At 38.9% G+C, this 23,382-nt stretch overlaps 7 protein-coding genes across 7 annotated transcripts; 5 read left to right on the top strand and 2 right to left on the bottom strand.

Annotated features, from left to right (window-relative positions):
* The first annotated feature begins 13 nt into the window (after window positions 1–13).
* Window positions 14–431, top strand: LOC149055653 (histone H4). The gene has a single exon (XM_089225767.1). It carries the CDS (start codon window positions 56–58, stop codon window positions 365–367), a length of 312 nt encoding a protein of 103 aa, XP_089081893.1. The 5' UTR covers window positions 14–55; the 3' UTR covers window positions 368–431.
* Window positions 432–3,649: 3,218 nt separating this feature from the next.
* LOC149055652 (histone H1-like) lies at window positions 3,650–4,354 on the top strand. The gene has a single exon (XM_089225751.1). It carries the CDS (start codon window positions 3,690–3,692, stop codon window positions 4,299–4,301), a length of 612 nt encoding a protein of 203 aa, XP_089081877.1. The 5' UTR covers window positions 3,650–3,689; the 3' UTR covers window positions 4,302–4,354.
* Window positions 4,355–6,733: 2,379 nt separating this feature from the next.
* Window positions 6,734–7,385, bottom strand: LOC149055651 (histone H4). Its single transcript, XM_089225770.1, has one exon. The coding sequence runs from the start codon at window positions 7,341–7,343 to the stop codon at window positions 7,032–7,034; it is 312 nt and encodes a 103-aa protein (XP_089081896.1). The 5' UTR covers window positions 7,344–7,385; the 3' UTR covers window positions 6,734–7,031.
* Window positions 7,386–7,604: 219 nt separating this feature from the next.
* On the top strand, window positions 7,605–8,111 carry LOC149055650 (histone H3). The gene has a single exon (XM_089225957.1). The coding sequence runs from the start codon at window positions 7,649–7,651 to the stop codon at window positions 8,057–8,059; it is 411 nt and encodes a 136-aa protein (XP_089082083.1). The 5' UTR covers window positions 7,605–7,648; the 3' UTR covers window positions 8,060–8,111.
* A 1,972-nt stretch (window positions 8,112–10,083) lies between these two features.
* LOC149055649 (histone H2A-like) lies at window positions 10,084–10,650 on the bottom strand. The gene has a single exon (XM_089226294.1). The coding sequence runs from the start codon at window positions 10,588–10,590 to the stop codon at window positions 10,213–10,215; it is 378 nt and encodes a 125-aa protein (XP_089082420.1). The 5' UTR covers window positions 10,591–10,650; the 3' UTR covers window positions 10,084–10,212.
* A 4,807-nt stretch (window positions 10,651–15,457) lies between these two features.
* Window positions 15,458–15,995, top strand: LOC149055648 (histone H2B). The gene has a single exon (XM_089225762.1). It carries the CDS (start codon window positions 15,558–15,560, stop codon window positions 15,936–15,938), a length of 381 nt encoding a protein of 126 aa, XP_089081888.1. The 5' UTR covers window positions 15,458–15,557; the 3' UTR covers window positions 15,939–15,995.
* A 4,557-nt stretch (window positions 15,996–20,552) lies between these two features.
* On the top strand, window positions 20,553–21,243 carry LOC149055647 (histone H1-like). The gene has a single exon (XM_089225753.1). It carries the CDS (start codon window positions 20,579–20,581, stop codon window positions 21,188–21,190), a length of 612 nt encoding a protein of 203 aa, XP_089081879.1. The 5' UTR covers window positions 20,553–20,578; the 3' UTR covers window positions 21,191–21,243.
* The last annotated feature ends 2,139 nt before the right edge of the window (window positions 21,244–23,382 follow it).

The following is a 23,382-nucleotide window of genomic DNA, read 5'->3' as shown; positions in this document are numbered from 1 at the left end:
AGTCAACGTTCAGTTCACACACAGAACAGGTCGACTACTACTTCGAGAAATCAAAATGACAGGACGAGGCAAAGGAGGAAAAGGTTTGGGAAAAGGAGGCGCCAAACGTCATCGCAAAGTGCTCCGCGATAACATCCAGGGTATCACCAAGCCTGCCATCCGTCGGTTGGCCCGACGCGGTGGTGTCAAACGCATTTCTGGTTTAATTTACGAGGAAACCCGCGGTGTCCTGAAAGTGTTCCTGGAAAACGTGATCCGTGACGCAGTCACATACACCGAGCACGCCAAGAGGAAGACCGTCACCGCCATGGACGTCGTGTACGCTCTTAAACGACAAGGCCGTACTCTGTACGGTTTCGGAGGTTAAGAACCAACGATACTTTACTTGTGAATTTTACATAACATCTTAAAAAGGCCCTTTTCAGGGCCACCATATCGATTTACCTATAACTACAAATATGAAATAGAAAATCACACCTGAACAACCGTCCGAAATTAAACGTGACTGTGTTCCTTGAAAACGTGTTAAAAGAGTATTACACTGGGCCGTTGTAAACAAAACATGTGTAATATTATTAATAGCAGCTGTGCGGGTATTGCCGTCGATAACAAGCTTCTTACTATCGACGAATCAAGAAAAACCATTCTAAAAATAAACTCATTAAATAGAAGTCTCGCAGTTTACTAATAATTCGTTTACGGAACGAGACAATTACTGAGACAAAGTGAAATAGTAAATCGCTACTTTCAAAAAGCAGAGTAATTGATCGCCGAGCTATTCAGCACACTGGGACTTAATCAAATAATAACATAGTACAATATGAACGTTATTCCAACATTATCCGAAAAAAGTTAATGTCTACTTGGAATAAATGCATTTTTTTTTTTTTTTTTTTTTTTGGTAATATTGAATTCAATATCCCGCAATAATATTATGTTATCTCGACGTCTTGCAATGTTATTTTTAGAATATTAATTATTTTATGTTTTGAATTGATTGCATTTAAAATTATGGAAAGAATAATTGTACACATTAAACATATTATAGGTAGAATAATTAAATCGAATATTATTTAAAAAAAAACACGAAACCATTCTGAGCTAAAGCATAGAATCGTCTCGCGCAAATGCCGGATAAAAATAAAGTAACGAAAAAAAAAAAAAATTCCGGTTATTAATGGACTACTAGAATACTAGAAATAACTGTTCCTATGATTGCACAGTATACAATAAACACGATGGGCATTAATAGAATTATTATTAGCCGTTGTGCGGGTATTACCGTCGATGGCGGGAAATTTGGTAAAAAAAAAAAACATTCTAAAAATAACTCATCAATCGAAAACCTCAAAGCATAATATCGAAAACACTGATAATAATGACGGCCAATATACTATATAGTATAAAATGTAAATGTTGAATTAGTGATTATCGTAACGTTGTATAGAAAACAACTGTTGGAATATAAAAACATTAAATATAACGAGTGGTAGTGTAGCGAAATGAAAATATCGATACGTTTATTAATAGTTTGTAGTTCCATCCTACCCGACGTTAAAACCAATTGTTAATACCATGTACTATCAATCTTGACGTGCGATAGTAAAATAAATAACAATAGATTATTAAATAGCCCCTGTACTTCCCGGAAACAGATATCATAATATTAAAATAAATCTTTCTTTTTTTTCAACGCGGTTTGTTTACGATTTTATATTACAAACACGCCACCCTGAGCGATTGTCACGCCGGACAAGAGCTTGTTCAACTCTTCGTCGTTCCCGATGGGCAATCGCAAACGTCTGGGGATGATATTGGTACTCCTGGGAGTTAATAATTTTACGGGCGTCTGATTAATGGCGCCCCTTTTGAATAACCACTTTATCAAGTATTATAATATTATACAATCTGTCGAAAAATATCTACCTATTATATTATATTACGATATCCGTTTACTGGGCTTACACGAGCTATTTTAGTTGTTCATTCTTATTTGTTTTATTATAGCACGTCAATTTTAATAGTATGTTATGGTATTAATAAATGCATCTATAACGTCGTGGAAGTTGTCGACTTGAAACTATTGATAAACGTATTGTTTTTTCGTTAGTTAATATTTTAATTTGAAATTTAATATCACTCAATTAAAATAATACCACCAGTTATAGTCTCGAAGGCAATGATATTCATATAGCCATTAATAATTCAACTAACACTAACATGTCGATATATTATAATTATTGCCTGTGTCGGCATTTCTATGGAAGCGAATTGTCTCAATATAATATGTTAATGTAGCCATTAACTATTAATAATAGAACATATTTTACGTTTTCTATTTTATCGGATTTCAGTATTTTCAATATGGTTTGAGGTATTAAAATTTTCTATTGATGAGTAATTTTTAAAAATTTTTTTCCTATGTATTTTAATCAACGGTATCACCCCTTACGATTGCTATTAATAATATCGATATTATCCATCGTATGAAATGGCGCCGAAGTCCTAAAAATCTACCAGGGCGAAAAATATTTCAAGAGGCCCAACATCTTAATATCGGAAAAAATGGCATACCGTGGAGAGGAAAATGGTCAATATGAAGCGGCCCTATCTTAAATTTTCAAAATATGTCGGGCCATGGCCCGACCTTAATATAGGGTTCGGCGCCACTCGCCACTACTATCTATTATGTTTGTAAAAAACATAGTACGAACGGTTATCTCAAACAAAATTTCAAAAAAGTATCCCGATCGATCCCAAGTAGACATACGTAATAACGAATTCAAATCAGTTTCCGATAGTCTAACCAAATTATCTGGTCCATCGGTATGTTTGACAAAATATTGGTACATTTTGGTTGAGATAGTTGTCTATTTGCAATCACCTTGAATAAATAACGGTTAGGCGTTTGTTTTCACACAGTAATTTTGTTTTTTAAACAGAAAATCATTTTTTGAATTAACATTATGGCACGCGCCTAAATAGATTATACGCACGCCGTTCAATATCATAAATTATCAGCCACAAAAATAAGTTATACCTATTTGGTTCGTTTCGAATTGAGTGCCGACCGAAATCCTTTAACAATGTGTTTTTATAAGTATTTATCAAAACTGATTAGGTCGAGTATGGTCAATACGAGATTTATTGATAAAGTCTGCCTCGTAAAAGTTTCAGATATGGAAACGACGGTAACGCCGCGCCGTATCGGAGTCCTAAACCCGTCATTTTCGAATAGCCACCGTTCATCGGAAAATCGATCGATTGGAAATCTGCAAACACTATGGTCTCGGGAAACTCGTGGAGAATTCGTCCAAAATATTTTTGACAGTTTTCAACAAGTTCCAATCATACGGAATAGTTTCTTATACGGACAACGAAAACCCCGTTGGAAGCGTGGAAATGACGGCCTGCGGTGGTTTCGTGTTACAGCGTGTCGATACAACAATCACCGGCGATCGTTGAGAATTTAGTTGGCTTTCAAAAAAGTTCAAAACCAGATTTTTACAACCATTTCCCGTTGAGATATTGTAATAAATGATTGTACAACCATAGCCCAGAGAACGACGCGAATCGCTATGGTTTAATAGTCGGTACGGCGCACAGTATATATGTACAAATGTTCTAGCTCATTCGGCATCACTGAAGTTATCAGTTCAATTTTTTACCAGTACAACGTAGTCCTCGACATGACAGACACCGTCACAACAACTCCGGCTCCAGTAGCCGCGTCGCCGGCCGCGAAGAAGTCACCTGCCAAGAAGAAGTTGGCCGCTAAAGCCGCGAAGCCCGCTGCATCTCATCCGACCACATCCGTGATGGTTACATCGGCCATCAAAGAGCTCAAGGAGAAGAAAGGTTCGTCGTTGCCGGCCATCAAAAAATACTTGGCTGCCAACTACAAAGTCGATCCCGCAAAGTTGGCGCCATTCATCAGAAAGTTTTTGAAAGCCGCCGTCGCCAACGGTACCGTCGTTCAGACAAAAGGCACCGGCGCCTCGGGACACTTCAAGTTGCCCGTCGCCGAGGTAAAACCGAAAAAGGCCGCTGTAGCCAAAAAGAAGAAATCCATCGTCAAAAAAGTCAAAGCCGCCGGAACACCGAAGAAGAAGAAGCTCGCAGCCGCCAAAAAACCCGCGACCGGTGAACCAGCAGCCAAAAAAGCGAAAAAGACCGCTACAACCAAACCCAAGGCGACTACACCAAAGAAGGCAGCAGCTAAAGCGAAGAAGCCGACCGCTGCCAAACCCAAACCGAAGAAAGCTCCTATCAAGAAAACCACAACTCCCAAGAAAAAGTAGATATTCACTCATATTCCCCTTTCTTTAAAACGGTCCTTTTCAGGACCACCAATTTTATTCAACATAGGCGTTTAAAGACTTTCATAAGGATATGTCGTCGATATAAAGGTGATCCCCGAATATGGGTAGTTGACAATCTTAAATTAATTTACCACGTCTGTCCGTCGTAGGTCATTCGGACGGGCAAGCGTTTGCGGTATTTCACGATAACGAAAACAATTCTAGAACATTACCGCAGCAAACTGCAGAACGCATCACAATATTCTATTGTATTCGCTTTATCCGGAAATACCTGTGAGAAATCTGATATTTTATCAACTGTAGGTATATGTATATCATAATATCACGGTTGTTCCGGGAACAGCCGATTTAAACGGATCTCGGTGATTTATGAAAATTAAACTAACATTTACAGTTTTGTGATTCTCAAATGCAATATTATTTATAACGATTTAACGAATTGTATTTAACAATATGTAATAATTACGTCGGCGTATTATTGCCCGTTTCGGTATTTCTATAGCAACACGATTTTAACAATTCGAGTTATTTTAACATTAAAACACACAAATTTAAATAGGACACTCTTTATTTAGTAAAAATTTAAATGTACAATGTTTTGAAAGGGAGAATTAGTTTATGTATTTGTATTAGTAAATGGAATATAAGCATTGTTAAAATAATTATTAAAAATATTGGCAATATCTAATTATTCTATAAACAATAGTATTGACTTGTCATATTTGACATATTTAATTGGTTATATTGCGAGACATGCTAAAAAATCACAAAGATAATTTTACTTAATCAAGAAGCAAGGGATTTTTTATTTATCTTTAAAAATAGTTTGGCATTTAAGTTAGAAGTAATAATAACTAAAATTATTGAAGGTAAATGTATGAAACAACACATTATAATTAAAAGGTATGTTTGTAATGTTACTTTTAAATTTAAAAACTACATACACATGCACACCCAGAGAGGATATTTGCAGTCGTTTGATAAATTTATAAATTTATTTTTAGATCAGGCGTTTTTATAGTTTCTTACATAGCTTAGGTTAGATCAATTCACTATTATAAAATATCAACCCATCTAATATTCTACTAACTAGGTACATAATGTAAAGTGATAACTTAGCTAACTCACTCCTCGAGCGAATGTCTCTAAACAGTTTTTGTATTTCCCCGAATATGGGTAGTTGACAATCTTAAATTAATTTACCACGTCTGTCCGTCGTAGGTCATTCGGACGGGCAAGCGTTTGCGGTATTTCGCGATAACGAAAACAATTCTAGAACATTACCGCAGCAAACTGCAGAACGCATCACAATATTCTATTGTATTCGCTTTATCCGGAAATACCTGTGAGAAATCTGATATTTTATCAACTGTAGGTATATGTATATCATAATATCACGGATTTTTTAAAAAAGATTTATTTTAATATTATGATATCTGTTTCCGGGAAGTACAGGGGCTATTTAATAATCTATTGTTATTTATTTTACTATCGCACGTCAAGATTGATAGTACATGGTATTAACAATTGGTTTTAACGTCGGGTAGGATGGAACTACAAACTATTAATAAACGTATCGATATTTTCATTTCGCTACACTACCACTCGTTATATTTAATGTTTTTATATTCCAACAGTTGTTTTCTATACAACGTTACGATAATCACTAATTCAACATTTACATTTTATACTATATAGTATATTGGCCGTCATTATTATCAGTGTTTTCGATATTATGCTTTGAGGTTTTCGATTGATGAGTTATTTTTAGAATGTTTTTTTTTTTTACCAAATTTCCCGCCATCGACGGTAATACCCGCACAACGGCTAATAATAATTCTATTAATGCCCATCGTGTTTATTGTATACTGTGCAATCATAGGAACAGTTATTTCTAGTATTCTAGTAGTCCATTAATAACCGGAATTTTTTTTTTTTTTCGTTACTTTATTTTTATCCGGCATTTGCGCGAGACGATTCTATGCTTTAGCTCAGAATGGTTTCGTGTTTTTTTTTAAATAATATTCGATTTAATTATTCTACCTATAATATGTTTAATGTGTACAATTATTCTTTCCATAATTTTAAATGCAATCAATTCAAAACATAAAATAATTAATATTCTAAAAATAACATTGCAAGACGTCGAGATAACAAAATATTATTGCGGGATATTGAATTCAATATTACCGAAAAAAAAAAAATGCATTTACGAAATATTCCAAGTAGACATTAACTTTTTTCGGATAATGTTGGAATAACGTTCATTTTGTACTATATTATTATTTGATTAAGTCCCAGTGTGCTGAATAGCTCGGCGATCAATTACTCTGCTTTTTGAAAGTAGCGATTTACAATTTCACTTTGTCTCGTTCCGTAAACGAATTATTAGTAAACTGCGAGACTTCTATTTAATGAGTTTATTTTTAGAATGGTTTTTCTTGATTCGTCGATAGTAAGAAGCTTGTTATCGACGGCAATACCCGCACAGCTGCTATTAATAATATTACACATGTTTTGTTTACAACGGCCCAGTGTAATACTCTTTTAACACGTTTTCAAGGAACACAGTCACGTTTAATTTCGGACGGTTGTTCAGGTGTGATTTTCTATTTCATATTTGTAGTTATAGGTAAATCGATATGGTGGCCCTGAAAAGGGCCTTTTTAAGATGTTATGTAAAATTCACAAGTAAAGTATCGTTGGTTCTTAACCTCCGAAACCGTACAGAGTACGGCCTTGTCGTTTAAGAGCGTACACGACGTCCATGGCGGTGACGGTCTTCCTCTTGGCGTGCTCGGTGTATGTGACTGCGTCACGGATCACGTTTTCCAGGAACACTTTCAGGACACCGCGGGTTTCCTCGTAAATTAAACCAGAAATGCGTTTGACACCACCGCGTCGGGCCAACCGACGGATGGCAGGCTTGGTGATACCCTGGATGTTATCGCGGAGCACTTTGCGATGACGTTTGGCGCCTCCTTTTCCCAAACCTTTTCCTCCTTTGCCTCGTCCTGTCATTTTGATTTCTCGAAGTAGTAGTCGACCTGTTCTGTGTGTGAACTGAACGTTGACTGATACTTTTCCTCTGTACGATGTCCCTTTTAAGCGCTCTGCTCGACGGAATCACCAATCGGAACCATCGCTGGTTATCCCCCCCCCCTCCACACTACCAGCCTAACCGTTAAACATCGACCAATGAGCACGACGTATACAGCACCGATTTGTGTATATATACGGGTCGGCAGTGCGTTCGTGCCGCATCAGTCGTCTGATATTTACGTTTTCACTACAACTCAGTGTATCCCGATACTGTAGAGCACGCAATGGCACGTACCAAGCAGACAGCCCGTAAGTCGACCGGCGGAAAGGCGCCCAGGAAACAGTTGGCCACCAAAGCCGCACGTAAAAGTGCGCCCGCCACCGGAGGAGTGAAGAAACCACATCGTTATCGTCCGGGAACCGTCGCTCTCCGTGAAATCCGTCGTTACCAGAAGAGCACGGAACTGTTGATCCGCAAATTGCCATTCCAACGTCTGGTACGTGAAATCGCCCAGGACTTCAAGACCGACCTGCGTTTCCAGAGCTCGGCCGTTATGGCGTTGCAAGAAGCTAGCGAGGCCTACTTGGTCGGTCTTTTCGAAGACACCAATTTGTGCGCCATCCACGCCAAGCGTGTCACGATCATGCCAAAGGACATCCAGTTGGCCCGTCGTATCCGCGGCGAGCGCGCTTAACTTGATAATACTCAATAGTGACCTATACTATACCTTAAAAAGGCCCTTTTCAGGGCCACCAAATATATTAACCATATGATATGGAGTCGTCCGAGTGGATGTTATGATTAAAATCAATTGTTAATAAACATGTTATTCGAGTTTAGAAATACCATTTCAAGTTGAAATAGATTTTTGCGTACGATTGGAAAAGTTTAAAGTACTTTGTCCCGGTTTATTCAGTTTTTAAACTACCCGTCAACGAATATTATATTACTTTTCATTTTTTTTTCCCCCGAATTTCGATTGTCATTATCATTAAGGTACTATTGCCACGACACGACGGCCGCTGGACTTTTGAAAGTTCCAGGCTTTTTGTTTTCGGTTGAATAATGTATGGATTGCATACGCCATTCGGAGTCTCCGAGGCCTGGTATGCCATAATTATTTGTGTGTGGGTAAGGTGATTTTAAATTTGGCATCGATATGGAATAAAGGATCCCGGGGAACCGGATATGTTGTTGCATACTCTCATGGTAGCGATGTTTGAGTAATATGAGCGTTTAGAATGTTTAATGACGAGTCAGATTATTTTGATATTCTGTAGAAGGGTTTTGGAGTAAGATACTAAGGCCAGCTGTGACGGCTTCCTCGAAGTATGTGGATATTAATTAGATGGAGTGGGTCACTTTAATTCAGAATAGTCAATCAGCGAGTAGTTGTGCAATATTACAATTACGGAAGTTTAATTATAAGAATTATAATTTAATAATCCTTATATTTTAAGCGATATAAACAGATAATGAATTATCCAAGGTTTGAGTTTATATGCAACTTGATAATCTAAAATTAGGTATAGTACCTATTAGTATTATCATTTGATAAATATGAGAATAATCAGCACTTTTACAATGCTGATTCGATTGAATTCAATGTTGGTCAATCCATTATTATATTTTGTTCACCAAAATCTTGCAATACTGTGTGTCTGTTCTCAAACCAGTCAAATGTAATTTTCGATAAAAACAAATACGATCGAAAGAAAAATGAATTGTATTTTCGATCGATTCTGATATCCGCATTCGATCGTAATACTACTGATTTTAAATTTAAAATGATTTAAAAGTCGGTAACGGTGAACGTTCTTCGAATACAATTTAATAATACATTTTATTCTATTGAACGGTAAAAAAAAAAAATACTATATTGTTGATATGGATGTGATTAATGCAAATTAATCATATTCTTTGTAATTTTTTACTGGTGAAAGATGAAATAAATTTTCCCTTGTGGATGTTAACGTTTTCCTTTGTTGAAAATTAACAAGACTCCCTTAATATTGTTTTGCCATCATTGAAATTTCCGAACACTTTCCACGCGAAATCTGTTCACACAGGACAACGATTGTATGATTTATTGTTCACCAATTTTAGTCGGTTGGTAATTGGCAAAAAATGTATTGTTAACAGCCACAACGCCGTTTTCTCGTGGGCTAATAAGCAGTGTTGGGAAATATCTAGATAAATTTAAATTCTGTTTTATTTATCTTCATCTATATAAAATTCTAGTTATCTATAAGTAAACTATCTAGATAATTTATTTTAATTGACTTAAATGCAAATCTAATACCAGCTAATAATAACAAAAAATCCGCTTATCCCATTTTGTCGTGCAACCATCGTTGTGTGAGAACGTTTATCGATGATCAGGCTGTAAATGAATATTAAGAGGTATCTATTCGCTTTAAGTGTATATTGTAATATCATGTTCGATGTTTACAATCACCTCAAAGCAACCAGGGCGGCTGCATTACACACATAATATACAAGGTGTAACAGATAGAACTGACTTTGGAATAACTTTTGTTCAAATTAATATTTATTTAAAATTTTTCTCCCTTGCTCATTAAGTGACCCAATTTTTCCTCTGTTTATATGTTAGTACTGAAAATACAATAAAAAAAAAAAAAAATTTAATTCAATAAATTGTTTTTTTTCAAAATAGCCAATTTGTGAATCTGATTATAAGAACAATATTTTGATGGTATACATATTTATCTAGATCATGTAGTATATTTTTTGGAATTCGAAGGGATGATATTCATAAATATTGGTGGCCCTGAAAAGGGCCGTTTTAAAATATTGTAATTTTTGGGATACGGTATCGCCGGAGGATTAGGCTTTCTTCTCGGTCTTCTTGGGCAAGAGAACGGCCTGGATGTTGGGCAACACACCGCCTTGAGCGATTGTCACTCCGGACAACAATTTGTTCAACTCCTCGTCGTTTCTGATGGCCAATTGCAAATGTCTGGGGATGATACGGGACTTCTTGTTGTCACGGGCGGCATTACCGGCCAACTCCAAAACTTCAGCTGCCAAGTACTCCATGACGGCGGCCAGGTATACCGGTGCTCCGGCTCCGACACGTTCCGCGTAGTTTCCTTTTCTCAACAGACGATGGATACGACCGACCGGGAACTGGAGTCCGGCACGGGACGACCTGGTCTTGGATTTGCCTCCCTTGGATTTTCCTGCTTTTCCGCGTCCGCTCATGATTGTGGTTGGTGGTAGTTTATCGTTAGTTCAAACTCGGTACTAAACAAAACTGATGTGTAAAACCCCTGAAATTTCGGTATATATAGTAAAAATGTGAATGACAACTCTGTGATTGGACAGAGGAACAAACGGTACGACGATGCTACGTCACAACGTCTGTTCGGCATTCGTTACCCAACCATGTGGTTTTCATTCGGCATAATCGTAAAACATACTCGTGGATACACTACCGTTTTTAGTTCTAGTGGCTTTGCTTTGCTTTGGGAGGGGTGGCTATGCCGTTTACTATTCCAGGCTTGTGCCTCTACTAGTGGATGGATTTTGGGGTTGATTGGTAGGTTCAGTTATGTTAGTCAGTCCAATTTAATGGGTATGGTTTGAGTAAACGTTTGGTGGTTGGAGGGGAGTGGGTTTTACCTAAGAGGCGGATATGATCGTAGTCGGAAAAAGAGTTATTGTAGAACATTGTTTTTGATTGAGAGCAAATGGAATTTTGGATAGATTTGAAGTTGGCTGATTTTAAAAGGGCCGAGTTTCTAACGATAGAGGGCATACCGGTTATCGTGCGTATGCCGATGTTTTGGACGGATTCAATACGTCTCCAATGGGAGGGGCCGATAAAGGGTGCCCAGGAAGAGCCAGCATATGTAAGTATGGGGGTCACGTAAAGTTTAAGTATGTTAAGTTTTGTTTTCAGCGGAACGGGACTAGTACGGTTAAGTAAGGGGTAAAGCATACCACGGACGCGGGTAGCTTTTTTGGTTACGTCTTGAATGTGTTGGTTGAATGTAAGTTTACGTCCAATCGTGACGCCTAAGTATTTGGCCTGTTTTGACCAGTTAACGGGTTGGTTATCGATGGTTAGAGGTGGAATGTGGGTTGTATCAGAACGCCCGAAGAGGACGCCTACTGTTTTGGTCGGGTTTATTTTGATTCGCCACCTGTGGAACCAGTTGGACGCGAGGTTGAGTTGGTGTTGTAGTTGTATGGTTGCACGTTTGGGGTTTTTATTACTAGTAAAGAACATTGTGTCGTCAGCGAAGAGTGAGAGGTTGGCTTTAGGAGTCGTTGGAATGTCGTTAATGTACGTCAAGTATAGCGTCGGTGAGAGACAGGAGCCCTGAGGGACTCCTGCGAGTACGTGTCTGGTAGTAGAGAAGGAGTGTTCGATTTTAGTGGTAAAAGTACGGTCGGTGAGAAAGGATTGGATGATTTTTACGATTTCTAACGAGATGTTGAGTTTGGAGAGTTTGTAGAGTAGGCCTTCGTGCCAGACGCGGTCGAAGGCTTTCTCCACGTCGAGGAAGACGGAAGCAGTGTTTAAGTCGTTGTTAAAGTTTTCGCTCAGTTGGTGGGTGAGTTTGGTCAGTTGTAGTGTGGTCGAGTGTTCTGGTCTGAAGGCGAACTGTTCGGGACGGATTTTGTTTTTGAGTTTGTCTTGTAGGTGGGTGAGGATGAGTCGTTCGTAAATTTTGGACAGGGAGGAGAGGAGGGCGATTGGTCTATAGTTTTCGGGTTGTTTATGGTCTTTGCCTGGTTTGGGAATGGAGATGATGACTGCTTTTTTCCAGGCAAGGGGAAAGTAGCAGATTCTGAAGGCGCTGTTGATGATCCGAGTAAGGGACAGTATAACGTTGTTCGGTAGGAATTTAAGAGCCGTGTTGGTGATGAGGTCTTCACCTGGGGCTTTCTTTTTGCGAAGGTTGCGAATTATGTCTTGTATCTGGCCGGGAGTGGTAAAGAGGTTAGATCGGGTGATGTCAAGGCCTTGTAGGTACTGGGAGTGAGCGGTTACGTCTGGTAAGTCGGGGCCGGGGTTTGTTTGAAATTGACGTTCGAGCGAGTCGGCTATCAGCTCTGCTCGTTCGTTGGCCGGAAAAACTAGGCCGTCGGGGCCGGTTAGTGGGTGAGATGCTGGACGTTTGTGTAAGAGACATTTGTTGAGTTTGTATATTGAACCGTCTTGGTGGTCTAGTGAGTTAAGAAAGATGTCCCATTGGTCAGTATTGTGCGTTGCGAGTAAGGTACGTATGAGAGATATTTTGGCGTTTAGTTGTCGTTTAATTGTCGGGTCGCGGTTTATTTGCCATTCGCGGCGTATACGGTTTTTGTCTTGTATTTCCAGTTTAATGTAGTCTGGTACTACAGTGGACGGGTGATTGCGTGTCGGTACGTATACGCTGGATTCAACCGCTTGTTGGATATGTTTTGTGAGGTTTTCGATTGCCAGGTCGATAGACTCACGGTCGTTGGTCGGTTGAGTGGTTGAGTTCGGTAAGTTCGCGAGAGTTGTCGTGTATTTTTTCCAGTTAATAAACCGATTCGTAACCGGTGGAGAAGAAGAGATCGGAGTGCAGAGTGTATCTAGAAGAATGGGGTTGTGGTCGGAAGATAGTTCGTTGAGGTTAGTGATTTGGGTTTGATAGGGTAGTCGTACGAGGGCGATGTCGAGTATGTCAGGTCTGTATCGTGTGCATGTCGGGAAATGTGTGGGAGAAGAGGGAGCAGTTACAGAGTAGTCCGATTGTTGTACGTGGTCAAAGAGGACACGGCCGGCAGCGTTAGTCGTGTAGCTATACCACAGCGGATGTTTGGCGTTGAAGTCGCCTGCCGAAATTTGCCACTCGGCACTCTTTGTCAAAAGGTCAAGGTCGTTTGTCGTTAGTAGGGTTCCGGGTGGTTTGTATACGGCTGAAATAAGTACTTCGTGGCCGTTGAGTTGTACGAGGATGGAAGAGGTTTGGATGGTTGTGTTTAGGGTAACTGGTTGGTGGACGATACGTCGGTTGACGAGAACGGCCGTGCCTCCGTGGGCGGGCGAGCCCCGCACGGGTGGCAGGTCGTTCCTGTACGTAAAAAAGTTAGGAATGTGAAGTCTGGCAGAGGGTTTTAGGTGGGTTTCGTTAAGTAGGATTATGTCGGTTTTCAGTTTTAGTGCTAAAGAGCGCAGTTCGTCAAGTTTGTGGTTAATGCCGTTTGAGTTCCAAAATAGAATTTTTAAGTTATCCATTTTGGGGGGATAGTATGGTTAAGAATGATTGTATTGCTGTTTGTATCAGGGTTTTGGGGTCCTGGTTGTTTACTATGGCTGTTAAGAGGTTGGTCAGGAGGTTTAAAATGAGGGACAGGTTAATTTGTGGGGCTTCGGGACTGGTCGGTTTTGGTGGTGGTGGTGGGGGCGCTTGGCCGGTGGTGGCTGCAGCGTACGAGTGGGTTTGAGGTTTTATTGTAGTTGTTGGTGGGGGCGGGGGTGGTGTAAAAGATTGAGTTGTCGGCGGCAGGGTTTGAGGTTTGGTTGTTGGTGGTGCGATTTTGGGTTTTATCGTCAAGAGATGTGGGCATCCGCGGAAATTAGCCGTGTGGGGCCCGCCGCAATTGCAGCATGTCGGGGTTTGCTCGGGAGTTTTTTGGCATTCAGATGCCAAGTGATTTCCTGCGCACTTGACGCATCTGGGTAGGTGGCCACAGTTACGGGAACCGTGTCCAAAACGTTGGCACGAAAAACATTGTGCCGGGCCGGAAGGTTTAAGGGCTTCTACCGAGATTGTAAGATAAAATAGGGAGTTGAGAAGGAAGATATCCTTGGCGTTCGGGGTTGCCGCAATGTGTACGAGGCACATGGGCATCGGTTTTTCGGGAGTACCGAAACGGCGAATGTATTTTGTTTGGAAGTTTAGGGTTTCTAGTTCGGATTTTAGATCGTCAGTGGTGATGTCGGTCGGTATGCCCTTTAGAACGACCTTAAGGGAACGATCTTCAGGGAGGCTGAAGGTATGGAATTCAGTTTTGCTGTCAACTAGGACTTTCTGAATTTGTCGGAAGTGGGTGGGGTCGGTAGTTTGGACAGTTATTTGTCCATTGGATGTGGTTTTGGCTGTAATTGCCGATGGAGTGAAGTTCGGAAGTTTGTAGATGGTTGGTGCGATTTTTCGCCAGGACGCAGAGTTTAAGATTAAGGGGGGTGGCCTGATTTGCTTGGGTTTGGCTGATGTCGGGATTTGTTGTTCGGATGTTTTGGCTGGTGGAGGTTTAGTAGTCGGGGCGGAGTGTTGGGCAGATTTGTTTGACTCGGTGTCGGAAGAGGAGCAGTATGACGACATTGATGAGTCGGTCGTCGGAGTTGGAGAGGGGGGGGAATCCCTCTGTGGACCTTTTTGGATGGTGGACGGTGGGGATGGTGAGGCACGTGGACGTCCCTTCTTGGAACTCCCGGGTGTATGCGCGGGGCCCTTCCGCTTGTTAGCTGTTTTGCCCATGGCAAGACCGTAACAAACTCAGGGTTTTTCCACTGTAGCTCTGAAAAGAGCGATTTTCTGGTGGTGTGACGGGTGGGTTTAGGGGGGGTTTGGTTTGGTCAGGTATGGGATTCTGCGGCAATGAGAGGGCGCGGCCCCTCGACAGATAAACGGTGGGAGGTGGATACCCGTCGCTTTCGCGACGGCTTACCTTGGGCGCTGGTGCCCTGTCGGAGTAGCGGTGAAAACGGCTGTTGATTTGGACTACGACGTCGCTTCCGCGGCGGCTTTGGTGGGCGCTGTTGCCCTGTTGAGAGCGGTGAAAACGGCTGTTTGCGTTGCTGACGCTTCCGCGGCGGCTTGTTTTGGACGCTGATGTCCTGTTGGAGTGAACCGGCAGTTGACGGTTGGCGATCGGGTTTGACCCGTGGGCGCTGTTGCCCTGTTGAAGGTACTGATTCAGAAGCTGGATGCAGTGTTGAATGGCAGAGTAGGTGTTCACAGGCTGGCTGTTTCTGACTGACTGCTGCTGATCGATGACTGAATGAGTTCTAGTGGCTTAATCGACGATCCTCCTTATACTGTTCATCTTTGTACTATATTGACCAATAAACGAACGACTTATCGCTTGCGTTTGGGAATATATACCCACCGTCATCGCGTTCACTTTATCATTCAGTTTCCAACGGTACAGTCGTCCACACGAGTATAACTACATTATCATTCGAAATGGCTCCAGGAGGAAAATCAGCAGGTAAAGCAATGAAGAAGTCGTCCGGCAAGGCACAAAAGAACATCGCCAAGTCCGACAAGAAGCGCAAGCCAAAGAGGAAAGAATCGTACGCCATCTACATCTACAAAGTGTTGAAACAAGTACATCCCGATACCGGTGTGTCGTCCAAAGCCATGAGCATCATGAACAGTTTCGTCAACGATCTGTTCGAGCGCATCGCCGCCGAGTCCAGTCGTTTAGCTCACTACAACAAGCGTTCGACCATCACCAGCCGGGAAATCCAAACTGCCGTCCGACTCTTGTTGCCCGGTGAATTGGCCAAGCACGCCGTCAGTGAAGGAACCAAGGCCGTCACCAAGTACACCAGCTCCAAATAAGTCTCTCGTTTTGAAATAATATCATTCAACTAAAACGGCCCTTTTCAGGGCCACCAATTTTCTCTCAATTTTTTTTTTTAGACCGGCGGCGTGTCGCATTGTGTGTATATTGACGTGTTTACAGTGGGCGTGCAAGTTAGCATAGTAATGTTTTGGTGGTGAAATATTATAAATTGGGCGAGGCCCTTATTAAAGGACTACTAGAATACTAGAAATAACTGTTCCTATGATTGCGCAGTATACAATAAACACGATGGGCATTAATATCGTTATTATTAGCCGTTGTCCGGGTATTACCGTCGATGACGGGAAATTTAGTAAAAATAACTCATCAATTAAATACCTAAAATAATTCTGAATAATGGGTTGTCCAATTCAAATATTGTGATTTGCATGTTTCAATAATTTGAGTTATTAAAAATTTGTTAGACGATACGATACACACAATTATATTTTAAAATGCGATTGTTTTGGCAATTTAACCAGTCATTTACAACAGAAATGAAGGCCGGTCAATTGGACTATGGAAAAATAGAGCGATACAGCGTGTTGGAGGAAAAGGAAAGAATGGACAACAGCACATTTAATTTAATATGTTTTAAGCACGACCATATTAAAATCTTCACTAAACATTGGACCAAAAAAATTTTAAACAACGTTATATTCGCAAATTTCTATTACAACTCATATTCCAGTAGTGGCGATACAATTTCATCGAGATTAAAAAATAAAATAAAATGTTACTAGACAGGTAAGATTTTTCTTTTACGAAGACAAGTTTAGGTAGTCATTATGAATTTTAATTACATAAAGATTTGATTAACGCAGTCTTAATTATGGTCGTAAGTTTCCATTTATACTCGGACGTGTTCGTGATTTATTGAAAATAATGTTCTAGTTACACCCTGCAGTGTAACCGAGTAACGCAAGTACGACAGTGGTTAGTGACGGTGGCCAAAAGTACGACAGCGCGAGACGTTCAAGATTTACGATTTCATCAAAATGTATTACTAATGAAAAACATAGTAATATTTTGGTGGTGAAATATAAATTGGGAGCGGCCCTGAAAGGGGCTTTTGGAAAATCGCTGCCGCAGAATAAATAATTCGAAAATTATTTAGAAAAACGAAACCATTCAGGCTAAAGTATAGGAACGTCTGGCTCAAAAGTCAGATAAAAATAAAGTAACGAAAAAAAATGTTTTCCGGTTATCAAAGTACTACTAAAATACTAGATATAACTGTTCCTATGATTGCACAGTATACACTAAACACGATGGGCATTAATATAATTATTGTTAGCCGTTGTGCGGGTATTACCGTCGACGACGGGAAATTTGGTAAAAAAAAAATCATTCTAAAAATAACACATTATGAAACTCATTGGTTGTAAAACCTATATATACATATATGAAATAGAAAAATACACCTGACCAACCGTCCGAAATTAAACGTAACTGTGTTCGGTACGCTCTGTTCCATGAAAACGTTAAAAGAGTATTACACTGGGCCGTTGTAAACAAAACATGTGTAATATTATTAATAGCAGCTGTGCGGGTATTGCCGTCGATAACAAGCTTCTTACTATCGACGAATCAAGAAAAACCATTCTAAAAATAAACTCATTAAATAGAAGTCTCGCAGTTTACTAATAATTCGTTTACGGAACGAGACAATTACTGAGACAAAGTGAAATAGTAAATCGCTACTTTCAAAAAGCAGAGTAATTGATCGCCGAGCTATTCAGCACACTGGGACTTAATCAAATAATAATATAGTACAATATGAACGTTATTCCAACATTATCCGAAAAAAGTTAATGTCTACTTGGAATAAATGCATTTTTTTTTTTTTTTTTTGGTAATATTGAATTCAATATCCCGCAATAATATTATGTTATCTCGACGTCTTGCAATGTTATTTTTAGAATATTAATTATTTTATGTTTTGAATTGATTGCATTTAAAATTATGGAAAGAATAATTGTACACATTAAACATATTATAGGTAGAATAATTAAATCGAATATTATTTTAAAAAAAACACGAAACCATTCTGAGCTAAAGCATAGAATCGTCTCGCGCAAATGCCGGATAAAAATAAAGTAACGAAAAAAAAAAAAATTCCGGTTATTAAAGGACTACTAGAATACTAGAAATAACTGTTCCTATGATTGCACAGTATACAATAAACACGATGGGCATTAATAGAATTATTATTAGCCGTTGTGCGGGTATTACCGTCGATGACGGGAAATTTGGTAAAAAACATTCTAAAAATAACTCATCAATCGAAAACCTCAAAGCATAATATCGAAAACACTGATAATAATGACGGCCAATATACTATATAGTATAAAATGTAAATGTTGAATTAGTGATTATCGTAACATTGTATAGAAAACAACTGTTGGAATATAAAAACATTAAATATAACGAGTGGTAGTGTAGCGAAATGAAAATATCGATACGTTTATTAATAGTTTGTAGTTCCATCCTACCCGACGTTAAAACCAATTGTTAATACCATGTACTATCAATCTTGACGTGCGATAGTAAAATAAATAACAATAGATTATTAAATAGCCCCTGTACTTCCCGGAAACAGATATCATAATATTAAAATAAATCTTTCTTTTTTTTCAACGCGGTTTGTTTACGATTTTATATTTCAAACACGCCACCCTGAGCGATTGTCACGCCGGACAAGAGCTTGTTCAACTCTTCGTCGTTCCCGATGGGCAATCGCAAACGTCTGGGGATGATATTGGTACTCCTGGGAGTTAATAATTTTACGGGCGTCTGATTAATGGCGCCCCTTTTGAATAACCACTTTATCAAGTATTATAATATTATACAATCTGTCGAAAAATATCTACCTATTATATTATATTACGATATCCGTTTACTGGGCTTACACGAGCTATTTTAGTTGTTCATTCTTATTTGTTTTATTATAGCACGTCAATTTTAATAGTATGTTATGGTATTAATAAATGCATCTATAACGTCGTGGAAGTTGTCGACTTGAAACTATTGATAAACGTATTGTTTTTTCGTTAGTTAATATTTTAATTTGAAATTTAATATCACTCAATTAAAATAATACCACCAGTTATAGTCTCGAAGGCAATGATATTCATATAGCCATTAATAATTCAACTAACACTAACATGTCGATATATTATAATTATTGCCTGTGTCGGCATTTCTATGGAAGCGAATTGTCTCAATATAATATGTTAATGTAGCCATTAACTATTAATAATAGAACATATTTTACGTTTTCTATTTTATCGGATTTCAGTATTTTCAATATGGTTTGAGGTATTAAAATTTTCTATTGATGAGTAATTTTTAAAAATTTTTTTCCTATGTATTTTAATCAACGGTATCACCCCTTACGATTGCTATTAATAATATCGATATTATCCATCGTATGAAATGGCGCCGAAGTCCTAAAAATCTACCAGGGCGAAAAATATTTCAAGAGGCCCAACATCTTAATATCGGAAAAAATGGCATACCGTGGAGAGGAAAATGGTCAATATGAAGCGGCCCTATCTTAAATTTTCAAAATATGTCGGGCCATGGCCCGACCTTAATATAGGGTTCGGCGCCACTCGCCACTACTATCTATTATGTTTGTAAAAAACATAGTACGAACGGTTATCTCAAACAAAATTTCAAAAAAGTATCCCGATCGATCCCAAGTAGACATACGTAATAACGAATTCAAATCAGTTTCCGATAGTCTAACCAAATTATCTGGTCCATCGGTATGTTTGACAAAATATTGGTACATTTTGGTTGAGATAGTTGTCTATTTGCAATCACCTTGAATAAATAACGGTTAGGCGTTTGTTTTCACACAGTAATTTTGTTTTTTAAACAGAAAATCATTTTTTGAATTAACATTATGGCACGCGCCTAAATAGATTATACGCACGCCGTTCAATATCATAAATTATCAGCCACAAAAATAAGTTATACCTATTTGGTTCGTTTCGAATTGAGTGCCGACCGAAATCCTTTAACAATGTGTTTTTATAAGTATTTATCAAAACTAATTAGGTCGAGTATGGTCAATACGAGATTTATTGATAAAGTCTGCCTCGTAAAAGTTTCAGATATGGAAACGACGGTAACGCCGCGCCGTATCGGAGTCCTAAACCCGTCATTTTCGAATAGCCACCGTTCGTCGGAAAATCGATCGATTGGAAATCTGCAAACACTATGGTCTCGGGAAACTCGTGGAGAATTCGTCCAAAATATTTTTGACAGTTTTCAACAAGTTCCAATCATACGGAATAGTTTCTTATACGGACAACGAAAACCCCGTTGGAAGCGTGGAAATGACGGCCTGCGGTGGTTTCGTGTTACAGCGTGTCGATACAACAATCACCGGCGATCGTTGAGAATTTAGTTGGCTTTCAAAAAAGTTCAAAACCAGATTTTTACAACCATTTCCCGTTGAGATATTGTAATAAATGATTGTACAACCATAGCCCAGAGAACGACGCGAATCGCTATGGTTTAATAGTCGGTACGGCGCACAGTATATATGTACAAATGTTCTAGCTCATTCGGCATCACTGAAGTTATCAGTTCAATTTTTTACCAGTACAACGTAGTCCTCGACATGACAGACGCCGTCACAACAACTCCGGCTCCAGTAGCCGCGTCGCCGGCCGCGAAGAAGTCACCTGCCAAGAAGAAGTTGGCCGCTAAAGCCGCGAAGCCCGCTGCATCTCATCCGACCACATCCGTGATGGTTACATCGGCCATCAAAGAGCTCAAGGAGAAGAAAGGTTCGTCGTTGCCGGCCATCAAAAAATACTTGGCTGCCAACTACAAAGTCGATCCCGCAAAGTTGGCGCCATTCATCAGAAAGTTTTTGAAAGCCGCCGTCGCCAACGGTACCGTCGTTCAGACAAAAGGCACCGGCGCCTCGGGACACTTCAAGTTGCCCGTCGCCGAGGTAAAACCGAAAAAGGCCGCTGTAGCCAAAAAGAAGAAATCCATCGTCAAAAAAGTCAAAGCCGCCGGAACACCGAAGAAGAAGAAGCTCGCAGCCGCCAAAAAACCCGCGACCGGTGAACCAGCAGCCAAAAAAGCGAAAAAGACCGCTACAACCAAACCCAAGGCGACTACACCAAAGAAGGCAGCAGCTAAAGCGAAGAAGCCGACCGCTGCCAAACCCAAACCGAAGAAAGCTCCTATCAAGAAAACCACAACTCCCAAGAAAAAGTAGATATTCACTCATATTCCCCTTTCTTTAAAACGGTCCTTTTCAGGACCACCAATTTTATTCAACATAGGCGTTTAAAGACTTTCATAAGGATATGTCGTCGATATAAAGGTGATCCCCGAATATGGGTAGTTGACAATCTTAAATTAATTTACCACGTCTGTCCGTCGTAGGTCATTCGGACGGGCAAGCGTTTGCGGTATTTCACGATAACGAAAACAATTCTAGAACATTACCGCAGCAAACTGCAGAACGCATCACAATATTCTATTGTATTCGCTTTATCCGGAAATACCTGTGAGAAATCTGATATTTTATCAACTGTAGGTATATGTATATCATAATATCACGGATTTTTTAAAAAAGATTTATTTTAATATTATGATATCTGTTTCCGGGAAGTACAGGGGCTATTTAATAATCTATTGTTATTTATTTTACTATCGCACGTCAAGATTGATAGTACATGGTATTAACAATTGGTTTTAACGTCGGGTAGGATGGAACTACAAACTATTAATAAACGTATCGATATTTTCATTTCGCTACACTACCACTCGTTATATTTAATGTTTTTATATTCCAACAGTTGTTTTCTATACAACGTTACGATAATCACTAATTCAACATTTACATTTTATACTATATAGTATATTGGCCGTCATTATTATCAGTGTTTTCGATATTATGCTTTGAGGTTTTCGATTGATGAGTTATTTTTAGAATGTTTTTTTTTTTTACCAAATTTCCCGCCATCGACGGTAATACCCGCACAACGGCTAATAATAATTCTATTAATGCCCATCGTGTTTATTGTATACTGTGCAATCATAGGAACAGTTAATTCTAGTAGTCCTTTAATAACCGGAAAACTTTTCTTTCCGTTACTTTATTTTTATCTGACATTTGCGCGAGACGATTCTATGCTTTAGCTCAGAATGGTTTCGTGTTTTTTTTGAAATACTATTCGATATTATTCTACCTATAATATGTTTAAACTGTACAATTATTCTTTCCATAATTTTAAATGCAATCAAATCAAAACATAAAATAATTAATATTCTAAAAATAACATTGCAAGACGTCGAGATAACAAAATATTATTGCGGGATATTGAATTCAATATTACCGAAAAAAAAAAATGCATTTACGAAATAGTCCAAGTAGACATTAACTTTTTTCGGATAATGTTGGAATAACGTTCATTTTGTACTATATTATTATTTGATTAAGTCCCAGTGTGCTGAATAGCTCGGCGTTCAATTACTCTGCTTTTTGAAAGTAGCGATTTACAATTTCACTTTGTCTCGTTCCGTAAACGAATTATTAGTAAACTGCGAGACTTCTATTTAATGAGTTTATTTTTAGAATGGTTTTTCTTGACTCGTCGATAGTAAGAAGCTTGTTATCGATGGCAATACCCGCACAGCTGCTATTAATAATATTACAGATGTTTTGTTTACAACGGCCCAGTGTAATACTCTTTTAACACGTTTTCATGGAACAGAGCGTACCGAACACAGTTACGTTTAATTTCGGACGGTTGTTCAGGTGTATTTTTCTATTTCATATATGTATATATAGGTTTTACAACCAATGAGTTTCATAATGTGTTATTTTTAGAATGATTTTTTTTTTACCAAATTTCCCGTCGTCGACGGTAATACCCGCACAACGGCTAACAATAATTATATTAATGCCCATCGTGTTTAGTGTATACTGTGCAATCATAGGAACAGTTATATCTAGTATTTTAGTAGTACTTTGATAACCGGAAAACATTTTTTTTCGTTACTTTATTTTTATCTGACTTTTGCGCCAGACGTTCCTATACTTTAGCCTGAATGGTTTCGTTTTTCTAAATAATTTTCGAATTATTTATTCTGCGGCAGCGATTTTCCAAAAGCCCCTTTCAGGGCCGCTCCCAATTTATATTTCACCACCAAAATATTACTATGTTTTTCATTAGTAATACATTTTGATGAAATCGTAAATCTTGAACGTCTCGCGCTGTCGTACTTTTGGCCACCGTCACTAACCACTGTCGTACTTGCGTTACTCGGTTACACTGCAGGGTGTAACTAGAACATTATTTTCAATAAATCACGAACACGTCCGAGTATAAATGGAAACTTACGACCATAATTAAGACTGCGTTAATCAAATCTTTATGTAATTAAAATTCATAATGACTA

The sequence above is a fragment of the Diuraphis noxia genome, unplaced genomic scaffold, assembly GCF_037042655.1.
Source record: "Diuraphis noxia isolate RWA-SAM2 unplaced genomic scaffold, SU_Dnox_SAM2 contig0004, whole genome shotgun sequence".
NCBI classification, from domain to species: Eukaryota; Metazoa; Arthropoda; class Insecta; order Hemiptera; family Aphididae; genus Diuraphis; species Diuraphis noxia.
The sequence above is the reverse complement of the archived record's forward strand: the minus strand, read 5'-3'. Positions and strand labels throughout refer to the sequence as shown.